Here is a 17,344-nt window from a genome sequence, read left to right on the forward strand (position 1 = left end):
GTTTAAAATGTTTGAATTTGCTATCAATATTTAACAATCCAGTCAGGAGAAGTGATGTAAAATTCTGGATTTCCAGATTCTCTTCGAAAAATATCTCAAGACCTGTCAATTTGGGCCTGATTAGAATCATGGCAGCATCAGCTGGAACTGAGTACTGGATGCCCATTTTAGAAGGAGCAAGCATTCCTGTTTGCCATATGCCCCACCTGGAGTATATCATCCATTGACTCTAGTTTGGAGTCCCCTTAGTGAAGACGCATGTTGTAATCCTAATGATCTCACCTTTTTTATTCCAGCACTCCATGCTCTGCTCCCACTTCTGATGCCCCAACCACAGCTTTCGGTAGAGGGGAATAAAATTGTGGCCGGGTGCTGGTTGAGGCATAATTGGTGAAGGAGGGCACCATAAAGTCCTTACAAAACCAAAAGCATTTACAGGTCTATGGATAAGAGGATAGTATAACCACCAGCAGCAATGTTTACAAAGGGATCTTTACTCAGAAAACACAGCCTCACTTCATCCTATCAGATTTGCTGTATGAACACAGAGTACACCTGTAGCCATGTCTGCAGAGATGCTCAATAGCTTCTGAGGCTACTCTGAAAACCTTCATCGTTACTGACTTCCTGGGTTAAGGAAGAAAGTAGACCAGCTGTTGTGGAAATAAAAGCCTTGGGTCTAGCTTCAACTATGTGATGCCAAGCAAGCCCCTGGAACTCTCTGAGTCTGGTTCTTTATCTTGAAAATGAGGATAATAATTCTTACTTTGCCTTGTTTATAATTTGAGAATTAAGTAAGATAATGGATGGCAAAGAGCTTCGTAAGCTAAAATGCTCAATCCAACTGTAACATAGGATAATTTAAAGACACCTTCAGAGTTTGCACGGTATTTTTTCTATTGCCAAATCCCTATTGCCTGAGTATTGAATGGGCCGCAATTATGAGACTCAACTCACAGCATCTGAAAGACTTCAAGTAGGGGGATCCCATCAGTTATATGGCCTTAACTGAAAGACCGGACTTTGTAATAGAGTCCCAATCTTAAAACAGCATATACAGAATGGTGAGAGGCAAAGTCAGAAAAAACATAACCAACCCTGGATATCACTGGGTGACTTGAGTGGAAGCCAAACCTCCCTCACTTCCTTTGTCCCCTGAGGACTTTTTCTGGCCAGGTAAAGCAGAAATTTCATGATGAGCATTATATTTCAATTAAAATAGTTCTCAGAGCATTGTGAACAACTTCCCTCCAAATGAATAATAGTTACATTAAGAAATTAAGAGAGCCAGGTGCAGTGGCTCATGCCTGTAATTCCAACACTTTGGAAAGTCGAGGGGGAGCATCACTTGAACCCAGGAGCTCCACATCAGCCTGGGCAACACAGGGAGATCCTGTCTCCACAAAAAAATTAAAAATAAGCTGGACATGGTGGTATGCACTGTGGTATCGGCTACTCAGGAGGCTGAAGTAGGAGGATTTCATGAGCCCGGGAGGTTGAGGCTGCAGTGAGCTGTGATTGTGCCACTGAATTCCAGCCTGGGCTACAGAGTGAGTCTCTATCTCAGGAAAAAAAGAAACAAAAGAAAAGAAATTAAAAGCATTACAGGGTAGCCCATTCAGAAAGAAGGCTCAAACTAAAAGAGGTTTCTTTAATGGAACTGGCAAAGCAGTTGGCCATTTGTTCATTCTGAAGGCATCTACCAGGAACCCAGGCTACCTGAAATGAGGAGGCCCTAGATGTGCAAGACTTAGCGCTCTTTCAAAAGCTTCACACAAAGCATTTCTTTAAATCCTAACACCCTTTAAAAGCAGTTGGCTGAGATCACACAGCCAATTTCTAATGCCTAATTATCACTTGAAAAGGCAGAGGCTGGTGTGGAAGGATTGGGGAAGAACCATAAAGGACTCAAGCAGTGTTTCCTTTTAAATGCAATTAAGTGAATTTTCCCTGTGCTGTCCAGGTTGTTTTCTTAAAACAAGGATAGACTGAGATCCCATGTGGTTGTGAAAATAAGTTAGCAAAGCAATTATTTTTGCTAGCTGAGAATAAGAGGCTGGTTACATGATGGATTTTGTAGAATCTCTGTCATCCTGTGTAAGTGAGGCTCCCTTGCCACTTGTAATTTGTAAGTGTGAAAGTGTTACTCAAAAATCTCCCCAAGGCAGGGAGTGAATGCGCAGGAGATGCATGAACTGAGAATATACTCTGCCAGTTTTCCTGGACATGCAATTGCCTTTGAACTTGCTATAATATATTATGTCTGCAGAATTCAGAACATTATAATGGCCTTCATTCTTGACCCAAAAATCAGGGCAGAAGACTCTCCACAAGTAAATATATTTATGGGGAAAACAATGTGTCATTTGAAATGAGCTCTGCCTTGGACACTCCAAGCTATCAGCTTACCTTCCTGAAGAAGAAAAGGATAGATGTATCCTTACCTTCAGTAGCAGGTCCTTCCAGCAAGATGAGACTCCTCCAAGGAAATTGCAGAAGACTTCCTGAGAAGGAACAACAGAAAATAGAAGACAATTTTGCTTATCCTGGAAAACGTGGCTCTTCCATCTGATGTCAAATGTGTATTTTGAGCGTGGAACAAAGAGTATAATACAGATCCTCGTGTTCTTATAATTATGTTAGGGTTTCAGAAAAACAATATATACTTTAATATCCATCAATCAAATCATACATATTTTATTTAAAGGTACTACTTAAATAATGCCTTTCAGAAAATGAAGACTGTGCTCTGAGCCCTTGCATTTGCTCAGTCTTTTTCCCATTTCATCTCATTTGATCCTCAAATTCAATCATGAAAAAACTAAGTACCCAGGGAAGCTGAGATGGAGAGGAAGCCAGGAAGAAACTCAGGTCTCTGAACTCTTAGCCTAGTGCTGTTTATATAGTGTGAAACTATTCTGAAAATAGGGTCCAAAAACACAGGAGGTTAAAGAAGGAGATCATTCCATGATCCAGAAAGAGTAAATTAGATAAGTGCTTTCTGATGGTTTTCTCCACCCTCTCTCTCAATTTTTGAATGAGTAAGTATATTAATAAATATGTTCAACTTTCCAGTACTCAAAATTTAATCATTATTCTCAATCCTACATTTTAAGGAGGTGATAAGGTTATTTTTGTCTTCCCCCGCCCCACTCCATCCTCCATATTATCCATTCTCTACATTGCAATTAAAGTGACCCTTTTCAAACAAATCTGAGCAAGTGGGAGCCCTCCTGAAGATCTTCTCCTTGCTTAGAATAAAGGTAGAGATCTCAAGCCTGGGCCCTGTTTCCCCCCACCCTGCTTTGGATTCCAGTGACATTGGCCTCTGCCATGGCTGGGGACCCTCGTCTCCCTTCCCTCCTACACATCCCCTACTCTTTGCCTCTCACCACCCAGTGAAGATCTGCTCATCCTCTAAAGCTCAGCAAAGTGCCACTTTCTCGAGGAGAAACTCTTCCTTGCCTTCTTAATTAGATCAGGAGAAACCTGATCACAAGCCATGCTATTCTTTTTCTCCATAGTTCCTACCTCTTCTTGTGATCATCCATTTGTATAACTGATTAGTGTTTGTCTCCTCACTGTTGTGTAAGGGCCATAAACACAGGGATATCAACTGGTTTTGTACCACTTGTCCTTTGTACCTGGCATAGGGTTTACCATGATGTAGATGATCAAAAAATCTACAGTGAGTGGGTGAGTGAATGAATGAATGAATGAAAAGACTTTATAAGAAGCCAAGCCTAACAGCCTAAGTTTGCCTTACCATTTGCCTAATTGCAGGAACACAAGGTTACTTACTCTGATAATAGACTAGATAGTCACTATGGAGCCGAACACAAATGTCAGCCACAGGAAAGTGGTCTGCTTCCTAGACCTATTGTCTCCTCTGTGGCACCAGGGAGTCCTCCCAATATGCAGCCCATCTCCCTAAAAACAGTTCCCTGTCCATCAAATCCTCCTACTCTCAGGAGTCAGTAGAGGCAGAGAGAGCAGGGGTCAGCTGCTTGCCCACCTGAGGGCTCTGGTGTCATGGCTTCAGAATGCCAAGGCCAGCTGTGTTAGTCCCTTTTCATGCTGCTAATGAAGACATACCCAAGACTGGGAAGAAAAAGAGGTTTAATGGACTTACAGTTCCACATGGCTGCGGAGGCCTCACAATCATGGTGGAAAGCAAGGAGGAGCAAGTCACATTTTACATGGGTGGCAGCAGGCAAAGAGAGAGAGTTTGTGCAGGGGAACTCCTCTTTTTAAAACCATCAGATCTCGTGAAACTTATTCACTATCACGAGAACAGCAAGGGAAAGACCTGTCCCCAAGATTCAATTACCTCCCACCAGGTCCCTCCCACAACATGTGGGAATTCAAGATGAGATTTGGGGGGGACATAGCCAAACCATATCATTCTGCCCCAACCCCTCCCAAATCTCATGTCCTCACATTTCAAAACCAATCATGTCTTTTCAACAGTCCCTCAAAGTCTTAGCTCATTTCTGCATTAACTCAAAAGTCGACAGTCCAAAGTCTCATCTGGGACAAGGCAGGTCCCTTCTGCCTATGAGCCTGTAAAATCAAAAGCAAGCTAGTTACTTCCTGGATACAATGGGGAAACAGGTATTGGGTAAATACAGCCATTCCAAATGGGAGAAATTGGCCAAAACAAAGGTGCTCCAGGGCCCATGCAAGTCCCAAAACCAGCAGGGCAGTCGAATCTTAAAGCTCCAAAATAATCTCCTTTGACTCCACGTCTCACATCCAGTTCACGCTGATGCAAGAGGTGGGCTCCCACGGCCTTGGGCAGCTATGCCCTGTGGCTTTGCAGGGTATAGTCCTCCCTGGCTGCTTTCACAGTCTGGTGTCGAGTGTCTGCAGCTTTTCCAGGTGGATGGTGCAAGCTGTCAGTGGATCTACCATTCTGGGGTCTGGAGGACAGTGGCCCTCTTCCCACAGCTCTACTAGGTGGTACCCCAGTAGGGACTCTGTGTTGGGGCTCCAACCCCACATTTCCCTTGTGCACCACCCTAGCAGGGGTTCTCCATGAGGACTCCACCCCTGCACAAACTTCTGCCTGGGCATCCAGGCATTTCCATGTATCCTCCCAAATCTAGGTGGCAGTTCCCAAACCCCAATTCTTGACTTCTGTACACTCGCAGGCTCAACACCATGTGGAAGCTGCCAAGGCTTGGGGCTTGCACTCTCTGAAGCCACAGCCTGAGCTGTATCTTGGCCCTTTTTAGTCATGGCTGGAGAGGCTGGGATGCAGAGCACCAAGTCCCTAGACTGCACACAGCAGAGGGACCCAGGGTCTTTCCCACAAAACCATTTTTCCTTCCTACGTCTCCAAACCTGTGAGATGAGGGGGTGCTGCAAAGGTCTCTGACATGCCCTAGAGACATTTTCCCCATTGTTTTGGTGGTTAACATTTGGCTCCTCATTACTTGTGTAAATTTCTGCAGCTGGCTTGAATTTCTTCTAAGAAAATAGGATTTTCTATTGTCAGGCTGCAAATTTTCCAAACTTTTATGCATTTCCCTTTTAAAACTGAATGCTTTTAACAGCACCCAAGTCACCCCTTGAAGGCTTTGCTGCTTAGAAATTCCTTCTGCCAGATATTGTAAATAATCTCTCTCAAGTTCAAAGTTCCACAAATCTCTAGGGCAGGGGTAAAATGCCACCAGTCTCTTTGCTAAAACATAACAAGAGTCACCTTTCCTCCAGTTCCCAACTAGTTCCTCATCTCCATCTCAGACCACCTTGGACTGGATTTCATTGTCTATATAATTATCATCATTTTGTTCAAAGTCATTCAAAAGTCTTTAGGAAGTTCCAAACTTTCCCACATTTTCCTGTCTTCTTCTGAGCCCTCCAAACTGTTCCAACCCCTACCTGTTACCCAGTTCCAAAGTCACTTCCACACTTTCGGGTGTCTTTTCGGCAGTGCCCCACTCTACTGGTACCAACTTACTGTATTAGTCTGTTTTCATGCTACTGATAAAGACATACCCAAGACTGGGAAGAAAAAGAAGTTTAATGGACTTGCAGTTTCACATGGCTGGGGAGGCCTGGCAATCATGGCAGAAGGCAAAGAGGAGCAAGCCATGTCTTACATGGATGGCTGCAGGCAAAGAGAATTTCTGCAGGGGAACTCCTCTTTATAAAACTGTCAGATCTCATGAGACTTATTCATGATCACAAGAACAGCATGGGAAAGACCTGTCCCCATGATTCAATTACCTCCCACCAGGTCCCTCCCACAACACGTTGGAATTCAAGATGAGATTTGGGTGGGGACACAGCCAAACCATATCACTAGCCAAGATGAGGACCTCACAGATGCTGAAGTTGGGGAGCTTCACTATAAGAGGTATGGGGCAGGGGGTGCTGTCCTTTGGCATCTAAGGCATCTGCTTTATAAGATGCTGGATTATCACCATATGTTCTCACCCAATTGGTTATGTAGCATGAGGGAAAAAAGCCAATCATCGCTGATATTTGAGAACTAACCTAATGACAAAAGAAAAACAAATTTTTGGGTTCATCATGTAAAAATATTCCAACAATTGTAATCATTTATGGAACTATTTATTATTAACAATATGTATTATTATTGTTATTATTGCAATAGCAATTAGTTTCCTCATTAATTATATGTAAAGGCCTTTTTTTTTTTTTTGAGAAAAAGTCTTGCTCTGTCACCCAGAGCAGAGTGCAGTAGCACAATCTCAGCTCACTGCAACCTCTGCCTCCCAGATTCAAGCGATTCTCCTGCCTCAGCCTCCTGAGTAGCTGGGATTACACGTGCCCAGCGCCACGCCCAGTTAACTTTTGTATTTTTAGTAGAGATGGGGTTTCGCCATATTGGCCAGGCTGGTCTCAAACCCTTGACCTCAAGTGATCTGCCTGCCTTGGTCTCCCAAAGTGCTACGATTACAGGTGTGAGCCACAGCACCCAGCCTGTAAAGGCATTTTTGTCCAATTTCTTTTCTAATCATAGAATAACCCTCTCTGTATTTTGAGTCTGTGTTCTCCATGTGTTGACATTATAGCCCAGATGCTCACAGCTTATGCTGGGCAACCTTGAACTAATAGATGTAACTTTCATTCTTCTTGACCTTGGGCCTACAGAGTTTTGTTCCATCCCATTGGCTATAACCCATAGTCCCGTGCATCTTAGAGTTCTGAGAATAAATGTCCCCTTGTGCACTAAATACCTTAACAAGCTGAGGTAAACAGGTCGGAGACTCATCAGTACCTAAATCATCCCTACTGCTCCATGGGACTTCTAAGAGAGTCTGCCGGTAGTGTGGCATTAACGACCCTGTGCCTACTTGTGCATAGCCCATGCCTACTTGTGCATAGGTCTTAGAAGAATTTGTATTTGCCATGAGTTTTGCTGGGACCTCCTGTTACAAAGATCCCTGATCTTTTGATGGTTTTGCTGGACAGCTAAGGACCAACTGCGTGCCTCATTGCTGTTATCCTGGCAACCATCCTTTGTTCTTTGGTGTCTTTGTGGCTGGGTCCAGGGCTGATTAAGGTGAGGCAAGTGAGGTGTCTGTGGTGCAAAGTGGAAGGAGGTGCTCACGTTCAGGGGCATATAAGTGCTAGCCTTCTCTGACTCACATCTTCCTCTCTCCTAAAATTTTAGTATCTTCCTACCCATCACCTTCCACAGCCTTATTTTCATTCAGTTGCCCAAGTTATTACCTATGGGGCCAGATCCTGCCCACTATGAGCTCTCCAGGTAGAGAGTACTAAGAGTTCTCAAATTGCACAGTTCTAATATGCACAAATATGCAGAGAGAGGGAGGGTCAGCTATTACCATGATTTAGTTAAATAACACCAGACCCACAATAATATGGTTCACATTTCAGATACTATAATATCTAATACTGACATACTGATCATATATTAACTGTAATTACATAAAATATGAATTTTACTGATAGCTCTTCAGTCCATAAATTATTGTGCAATAATAGATGTGCACCATGATCATTGACCACATGTAACTTTTTCCAGAGTCTGAGGGTGAGTGGTCACTATGCATCTGTTATTTAGTTCCTGCACAGACAGCAAACCAAGTAGTTATATTGCTTTCTTGTCTCCTAGTGTTAAACCCATATGGCATTTTATAAATAATTGAAAGAAGGGATTGGTCACAAAAAGGAAAGCACAGGAAAGAAACAAAAAGTGATAATGCTGAAAGTGAAACTGAAGTAGAAGGTAATGGAACTGAAGTAGAAGACATGGCCACCTGTGGGCATGTTGACACTGCCACCATAGGAGAGACCCTCGCTGCAGAGCCAGAGGAACTTAATGAAGACCAACCTACCAAGATAAATGAGACTGAAAAAAATGAATTTGTCGAGAGGAAGCGACACCAACCAAAATTTCACATAAAAGAGCTCTTGAAGATATTTCATGCAAAGCATAAAATATTGGAAGCTGATCCAAACTTGGAAACCTGACAATTTGCCAAGACACAGGAAAGGCACTTGCTCTGTATTGTAAGTTATATGGCAAGAATAAGGTCAATGATCTTCAAGTTACTCTTGATTAGTTTTTGCAAAGAAATAAAACACTTCAATTCTCAATGCCTCTAAAATTTTAAATTACAAGTTACAATGTAGTAAACATAATTTTTACTATTTTGAATTTCTTTATACATTTATTTAAAAAGTTAGTGAATGTTTAATATTTTCATAAAAATTTTTAAGATCACAGAACAATGGTAATTTTTCCAATGGATTATTAAGGTCACTTTGCACAGTTTCAGCTTGAACTGTCCTATTTAACAGTCCCAAAATACCATGCAAAGCAAAGGTTGCCTGCCTTTAGCCTTGGGAGCCAAGCCAGAGTGTGTGAATGTTTGCCCTTGGATGGGGGGCAGACGGGAAGGTAGGGGAAGATTGCATCTCATCAGTGGACAGAGAATCCAGAAAGTAAGAAGAAATATTGATTAGAATCTAGAGAATGGGGCCCCAAGTTGGAAGCTAGGAAACTAACCAATCAGGCTAGAGGACAAGGTAGAAAAACAAAAGAGAAAATAAATAAATATTAGTAACAAAAAGACCAAAAATTAAGCAGGTTCTCAATGCATTAGCTATACCAGTTCTGGAGCTAGATATGCCTAAGGCTTTGCTTTTATTCATAGTAATGAATACTTCTCTGCTACAGAGACAAGCCCTTAAAGGATCTAGGGGTCTTTAGGAGTCTATTTCTACTATTTTAAATCCTCTTAATGCAGAAGGAGAGAGGGTGATCTCCACCCTGGGCCAGTAGTCTAAGACCTGAAATGGAGGTCAGAGTCTTCAAAACTGGCTGGTATCTACAGTGGACAGAGCAAATGGAGAAGCAAAGAGAAGAAATGTCACAACCAAATTGCTTTCAAAAATGATGATTTCATACAAGGATATGAGAGTAGGTGCAATAGCAGGTAGCATGGCCTTCTTACCTATGTGACCCCCTGAGGTTCCAGGACTTGGCTTCTGGAGAATATTAATACAGCCCTGGACTGAAAGCATACTCTCGCTGTATGGGATCTTGGTCCCAGAGCACCAGGTGGACTGCACGGTCATGGGCATGGTGGGACCAAAGGAGTCCTTCCCCACAGAACATCCAGCTCCACAGGCTGCATCTTTTTCTGGAACCTCTGGCAACAGGCAGAGGGATAGCCCAGATTGAGACTGGGAGGAAGGCTTGGAAAATGGGCCCACCAGGAGATTGATGGGAGAGACAGAGAACCTCAGGATGCATGGATAGCAGATTGAGAACACTTGGCTCTCCTCTGTTACTCACAGGTCTGAAGACAAGAATGGAAACCACAGTGCATGCAAAACCTGGCCCTCTCTGGACGTAAGAATTTATTTTGTGACTCCCAGTTAAGCGAAAAACTAGGAAGGCTCCCATCACTGTCTTCCTGGAGTTCGCGGGTAATGGCTCAACTACATCTGAAGGGAAAGGAGGTCAGAGTCTCCAGGCTGCTGTTGGTTTCTCTTTGGGGATATGAGGATCAGCACCAGAGTGCTAGGGGCTGGGCACATGGGGCCCCCATTCATATGTCCCTGTTGCAGGCAAACACTGTGAAATGAAGAGGGGGAATCCCTGTGTACCAACCACCTTCCCATAGGAACTGGGATCCAAAAGGTGGGAACTCATGGCACAGACCTGGCAGCTGGACATGGGTGAATTATTATCATGCATGACCCTCTGCAGCCCTAGCTGCTGCTAGGCACCCAGAGTTTTTCCTGTGCTCATCATAGGTCCTGGGATCACCTCGGGGGGAAGTGTCTGAAACACCCTACAGAGTAAGTAGAGTCAAGGTTGTCTCCTCCCGCATTCTGGAACCAGGATCTTAATACCAAGCAGACCCTCAGTTACCAGCATGGGACTGCCAAACTTCAGCAGTGATGCAGGCAAAGGCAGGCTGAGAGACAGCCAGGACGTTTGAAAGAAGTATCTGAAGATGGAACAAATAGGAGGTAGGATAGAGGCAGGGGTTGGCTCCAGTGTTACATCCAGGTTGTGCAATCTTGATTGTTGAGATCCCTTCCAATATTTCTTTAACAACCTACCAGAAATGTTTTGACAAGAATGCTTCCTGAAGGTAGCCTGGATTTCTCTCCTCCCTGAACACTCTATGGCTCCCAGCCATCCCTAGTACTCGAGATGGACCTTGCAAGTGAGGACTCCTTAAGTCCTGAGACTTCAGCTTCATTAACTTCCAGGAAAATCTGCCCCTAGCTGGGCCCAAGAGACAGACAGCTGCCTGTCCTGTGAGGGGAAAGGGGCTGCTATGATCCTAAGCAAGTCGACACCTGTTTCCTTTGCTCTTTCAGGAAATTCAAAAAAGGATTTTTTCCACTGTTTTTGCAGCGCAGTCTATGTTGTCCTTCAACACTGAGCAGCTGAGTACAACTCTCATTACCCTGGTCAATGCTATTATAATTTATTGGTGCAATGTTCTCACAAGTTCCAGGACACAAAGATCTTTCCTTGACATAATCCCTCCATGCTCTCCCCAGCCACAAGATTCTCTCCCCATCCCCTCATAATGCATGGCCGTGTGGCTCTACATTTTGTCCGACAGACAGTAGCTGGAATAAAAATAAATTCCACACATTAATTTAAATAAGCCCATTGGGCAGATGAAGTGTTTGGGCATACCAGTCAATATTCATTGCCTAAAGCTTCTACTCCGAAAGAAACCAGCACCATGGCCAATGCTGCTCTACCCTAGGCTCTTCTATCCCACAGGAAAGCATCTTGTTTCTATTGTCAAATGTTCGGGGGATTCTTTGTTCAAAGGAAATCATACTTAGAAGTCTAATGTGTAGAACACATAAAAGCAGAGGAGCAAAATTGGAATAGGGGAGGTAGCCCCAAGTCTGCACCCACCTTACCGCCCCTCTCAACCACTGCCTTCATCTAATGGCCTTTAAGGAAAGCCCTAGGGCCCTTCAGAGCAGGGTCAGAAAGCACCGCACTAGGTAGGTAGGCAGCTCCGAGCTTCCCTTCCACTGCCTACATAGTAAGCGTCTCGGCTCACACTCAGCCCCAAGCCTCCTGTGTCGAGTGGGATGAGGGTTTTCATTGTGTGGGTAATGTATGGGTTTTAATATTCAAGTTTGCAGCCTCTGTCTTTGATATAACCTGTGCATTTCTGAATAGGAACAATGTCCCTGGCGACTCCTCACTCTGAGCAGCAGCCAAATCTGCAGCCGGTCTCCTACAGAGCAATGCAAAAAGCCAGCAATAAAAAAACTCAATAGCAAATCAACAGGGTGTCGTTCTTAAACAAATGCACATTCATAATTTGTAACTGTGTAGTTATAAATCCCCTCCTAGAGCTTTGCTCTAACGACCCAAAACAGAGGATGCTTTTATTTTTTTCTCCATTTGGGTATTTGGTGAAGGAGCAATGTACATTTGCCAAGAGTACAAATATTGATACCTTTTAGTACCTTAACGCCTTGCCTCAGATGCCGTGGAGTTACGAAGAATCAGTGCCTTGTTTTACCAAACACTACCTCTAAAATAAAGTTTTTCTGGGCTGCAGATATAATTTCAGAGAAAAAAAAGAGTATGTTTGAGTTGCCACAAGAGGTTTAAAAACATAGGCCCCATCACCAAATCCTCAGTGGCATGATTGTATGTGTGTATGACTGTATGTGTGTACATCTCAGCCCAAAATGTTCTCTCTAATCAATGTTAACTACATAATGCTTGGCAAAAGGGAGAACATTCCAGGGTCCATTGTATCGGAAGCTCAGCCCTTATTGAAAGGGGAAAAGGAAGAGGTCAGCAGGAAGAGAATTCTGGAGCAGAGATTATGTTCACCATTCAGAAATGATCGACCCTCAACAACAGAGCTCCTGTTATCTTGGTGCTTAAGTTAGCAAATGACATTCAATTATTTGGAGCAGCACTGATAATAGAATTCCCTAAAATGACAGAAATGTTCTATGTCTGTGTTGTACAATACGGTAGACACTAACTACCACACTAACTACTTGAGCACTTGAAATGTGGCTAGTGAGACCAAGGAACTAAAGGTTTAATTTATTTAATTAATTTAACTAGCCACATGTGGGTACTGGCTACTGCATTGGGCAGCACAGATTTGGAACATTAAGACACTAATTTGGGAGGTTGTGGATGGACATAGAATCAACCATTCAGGCAGTCAGTCTGAGTATATAAAAACCAGAGATTTGAAGTTGCAAGATACCTTAGCATCCTCATGTATCAGAGACAGTAGGGTTTAGGAACTTCATGTTAAATGCTAATCAACATAATGGAATTTGATAGGAGTAATAGCAATACTTGGACACCCTGTCATCAGGAAGTTCAACCCATGTACAACCACCTGCCGAGATGGTTTTGGCCTTGAAAGAGCCAGGCTAAATGTCCAGCCACTTTTGTGGTTGCACAAAGAAGGCTGAACCAAAAGGGGCTGGAAGGAAAATAATATTCCGTGAATATCTACCCTGTACCAGGTGCTTTCACCAAGGGACTCTCATTTTACCTTCACAACAATCCCACTCCCAGAGAGCAGGAAGGAGATAATGTCTCAGAAAAGTAAATGCTCAAGACTTAAACAGAGATTAAGTGTAACTCTTATGGCTCAAACTCTGGTCATATTTGCACCAGAACCCCTCAGAAGGCATCGTGTCTCTCTTCTGATAAGGGCTTTCTCCAGTGGACCAGCTCCATGTTCGACTCCCTTCTCTTACTTTTTCCCTTCCATTTCTCATCTCCTCCCAATGTGCTTCCATCTCACCCCTGGTGAGCTTAGCTACCCACCAGTTCTCTCCACCCCTGCTGCAAGCTCCAGGCCCCCCTGTCTTTAGTTGCTATTGCAGGCACCTTTCTCCCACTTCATGCTCAAACACATTAGTTCTGAAACTAAGGTCTTGTCAACCTGACTGCTTTTATGGTCGTTAACTGAAAGTTCTATGTTCTGCTGATATAAAATGTAATAGCAACATTTATTCAACAAATACTTATTGAACACTGGGCTAGACACAAAACAGACAAAGTGGTAAAAATGTAGACAAGGACCTTACCTGCAGAGCTCACAGTTTATTTTCGGACAGCTGTCAAGCAGGAAAACATTCAATTATGTATTCATACACGCTTATACTGGCTACACTGGGGCTATGAGAGCTTATAACAAGGGAGCCTGACCTATCTGAGGGTGGATGGAGCTGTTAGGAAGATGTGCCTCCAAGGAATGATGTTCCACCTGAGATCTGAAGAATGCACGGGAGCTGACCAGGTGAAGAAGGAGGATGGTGGGAGGGGAGAGCTGTTTCAGGTGGTGGGAAGGGCAGGTGTTAACCCCCTAGGAAGGATCAAGGCTTCTTAGAGGAACTCAGAGTAAGCCAGCATGATTGGAGAGCAGGAAGCAGGGGGATGGTATGAGATGAGGTGGAGGGTCCTTTAAATTAGGAAAGTTCTCAGTCTTTCCTGTTTATCCCTCCAGTTCGTTTTCAGTTTTTCTAGGGCTCCTATACAGAGAATCTGACAGTTTTTCTCTCCTGAGTGTGTCATATGTTTTCTCATATCTTCATCCTTTTCTTGTGTCTTCTGGAAAGGATTTCTGGGAGAATTTCTCCACCTGATCTTTCACTTAACTCATTTATTCTTTGCCTTTACTCATTCTGCCCTTCAACTCATCTGTGGAATTCTTCATATCAGCTATTCTATTTTTCTCACCCAATCCTTGTAATAACTGCTCATTCCTGCTTCATGCCACCAACATCCTCAATTTCCTTTCTATGATGCTTATGATAATAAAAATAAGCATAGGATGATTCTTTTAAAATTGTATTCTGCCAGGTCCATTAGACGTACTTCATCTGTGTTAAGTTTTGCAGCCTGACACCTCTTGGTTGGTTGGTTTGTCCTCCTCAGGTACCTTCCACTTTTCCCATATATGAGCTCATATTCCCTGGGGTGCAAGAGCTAACACAGCTGAGAATTTGTACCTAGGAAATAACTTTGGCCTAAATCAGGATTGGTCCCCTCCTGATGTTTCAGGGAGTTGGTGGAGCCTGCCTGGCACTCTAGTGTCAACTCAGAGGCACTAAGTTCCATGTGCTGGACCTCCCCAAGTCACTCAGTGCCTGTGAAAGTCCCTTTATTGCCAGCTGTGGTTCCCCCTGTCCTGTTTGTAATAAGCTGCTCTCAGGATGGACAGACACACCTGGGAGAGGAGGTGGAGTCAGGGCAGTCAGGTCCTTCCACACCTGTTGTCCTCTGGGCCCCACTCCAGCCAGCCCTGAGCCTTCACACTTCCCCACCATGCCAGTGGATGCTGCTTTTATTCTGCTACAGAATGGTTATAAAGTAAGAAATTATTCATATCGGATAATAGGGCTGGGAGAAAAAGGAACACAAAAATTAAGACACTTTTCTTTAGTTAATTCTCGTCTACAGCATCCTGGCCTCTCTGGCTGCTCCTCTCTGTTTCCTGACCCCCAAATACATACACGCAAATCCACATATGAAGCAAGCTCCAACCACCCTCAGTCTCTCTCAGCATTTCTTACTGTCTTTGCATCATTTTATTAGATTCTTCTACCTCCTTCTTACTTCTATATCATCTCAGGGTCAGGGTCAGGAAAAGAAGCTAAAACCCCACGCTAGCTTGCGATCTATTTATTTTTTTATGTCTGAACTCAATGGTACAGATAGAAACAACTTTATATCTGCCCTACCTCTGCTTTCAAATATATTCTGCCTCAGTGCTGTTATCCTGGCAACCATCCTTTTTTCTTTGGTGTCTTTGTGGCTGAATGCAGGGCTGATTAAGGTAAAGCAAGTGAGGTGTCTATGGTGCAAAATGGAAGGAGGTGCCCATGCTTAGGGGCATGGAAGTGCCAGCCTTGTCTGACTGCCATTTTCTGCTCTCCTGAAATTTTAGTGTCTTCCTACCCATCACCTTGCACAACCTTTTGCCCTATGTCCCCTCACCTCTTGATGACAACTTGGAAAGATGCTACGGCTCTCCAAGCACTTCTACTTACAAGAAAAGTCTCAATGTGGTCATTAAGACTGACTTTCAGGCATTAAAATATTTTTCCAATATCATCCAATATTCTGATCTGACAGCCAATCCAAAGCATCTCCCACCTGCTGTCAACCTTATGGGGGAAGGGCATTGATCGTTCTTTCCCGATTCTTGCTCATTCTTTCCTTAGCCCAGTGCCCCACAGCCCAGGCTCTGATTCTTCATAGAAATTATAACTAGAAGTTTCTAGTAGGAAAGACTGAGAAACCTGCTAAAATGTCTTATGTCAGGAAATAGCAGCTCTAAATATCTGCCACATCCAGAGAGCACAATATCCTCTTCAAAACCTTTTTCTTTTCCCAACAGCTTTCTCCAAAATGCTTTTCCTCTTGGCCTCTGGACTTTACTCTTTGATAGACATACAAGGTGGGCTATGTGCTAAGGGTTGCAAAACTGTTTTGGGACCGCCCTTTCTGAAAGTCTTATATCGGTGAATTAGCACTCTGGAATGCAAGGGTATGTGCCAAGTATTGTTTTTGCTTCTTTGTGGAGCCTCAGCCCATACAGAGACAGGAAAATACCATTTAAAAATCCTATGCCATGGGCTACTATATATAAAACACAGGGCATATGGTAAGCATTTAAGGGTTCCCTTCATTCCTTTGGACCTAGCACAGACTTGTCTGGGAAAAGTGTAAGCCTTGCCACCCTCATCTCCCACTTGTGTTGCACAGCAACGCCCGCCACCTTGCCACCCGCATCTCCCACTTGTGTTGCACAGCATCCATCTCTCCAGGACCACAGGGGTCTCTGTGGCCTGCACAAAGATGATTCTGATGGCCATCGGGAGGTACTGGTAGGTATGAAGGGAGCTCGCTCTACATTGCTGCTTTCGTCAGCCACAATACAGGCAAACAACAGTGGCCTTGGCCCTAAAAATGAGGCCTCACAACATGATTTATTGCAATTTCTGGTAAAAGACCATCAAAAGGATGAGACCCAACCAACTTTTTTGGCATGAAAAACTTGTGGCAGCTAAATGGGGCATTTCTTACCAAAAGGAGAGCTACAACTGAGAACTTCCTGAGCTCACCCCAAACATAGACCCTGGGATGGTGATGTTTGTCTACCAAATTATGAAATGCTAGCAGATCACTTTGTCCATTTGGTTCTAAGGACTGTCCATCAGGAGTGAGGGAACGCTCATCAACAATCTTTGAATGTTGAAGTAAAAAGGGATTGGATTGTTATCAGTGCCAGGTTCCTAGAGTGATAAGGTACTATAGCTATGCAAGATGTTACCACTGGGGGAAACTGGATGAAGGGTATATGGGATTTTCTCATATTGCTTCTTACAGCCGCTTATGTATCCACAATTATCTCAAAATTAAAGTTTTTTAAAAAGGATGGGAGATAATCAAGTTTAATGCCTTCTATTTTTTGGTTTGTTTGTTCTTACTGGATTTAGAGTTATATCTAACTACCCTTTACAGGTTACTTTTTCTTACAGAAGCAAAGTCTGTTTTAAAAAAGAGAGAGAGAAAAATCCCAAAAAATAGGAAGAAAAACAAAGGTAGAACAAATTATGCTTATTTCTACTTCATGAATTTGATGATGGTATACATTTTCGTGCATTTGTTTTCATGTGACTTTTACAGAGTTAAAAATAATACTCTTTTTGTTTGTTTGTCTTTTATAGAAATAGGGTCTCACTCCATTGCCTTGGCTGGCATCCACTGGAATGATCATAGCTGACTGTAGCCTCAAACTCTTGGACCCAAGCATTTCTCCTACTTTAATCTCCCAAGAAGTTAGGACTGCAG

At 43.4% G+C, this 17,344-nt stretch overlaps 1 protein-coding gene across 2 annotated transcripts in view; it reads right to left on the reverse strand.

Moving 5' to 3' along the window:
- Positions 1-17,344, reverse strand: part of PDE1C (phosphodiesterase 1C) — a 703,814-nt gene that overhangs the window by 92,221 nt on the left and 594,249 nt on the right. The window contains exon 19 of one of the 2 annotated variants that reach the window (XM_063708446.1): positions 2,445-2,504. In XM_063708446.1, coding sequence (XP_063564516.1) covers positions 2,445-2,504 — 60 coding nt within the window. Of the gene's footprint in view, positions 1-94; positions 2,505-17,344 lie in introns of those variants that run through there. The other variant, XM_063708451.1, reaches the window with a different exon arrangement.

The sequence above is a fragment of the Gorilla gorilla genome, chromosome 6, assembly GCF_029281585.2.
Source record: "Gorilla gorilla gorilla isolate KB3781 chromosome 6, NHGRI_mGorGor1-v2.1_pri, whole genome shotgun sequence".
NCBI classification, from domain to species: domain Eukaryota; kingdom Metazoa; phylum Chordata; class Mammalia; order Primates; family Hominidae; genus Gorilla; species Gorilla gorilla.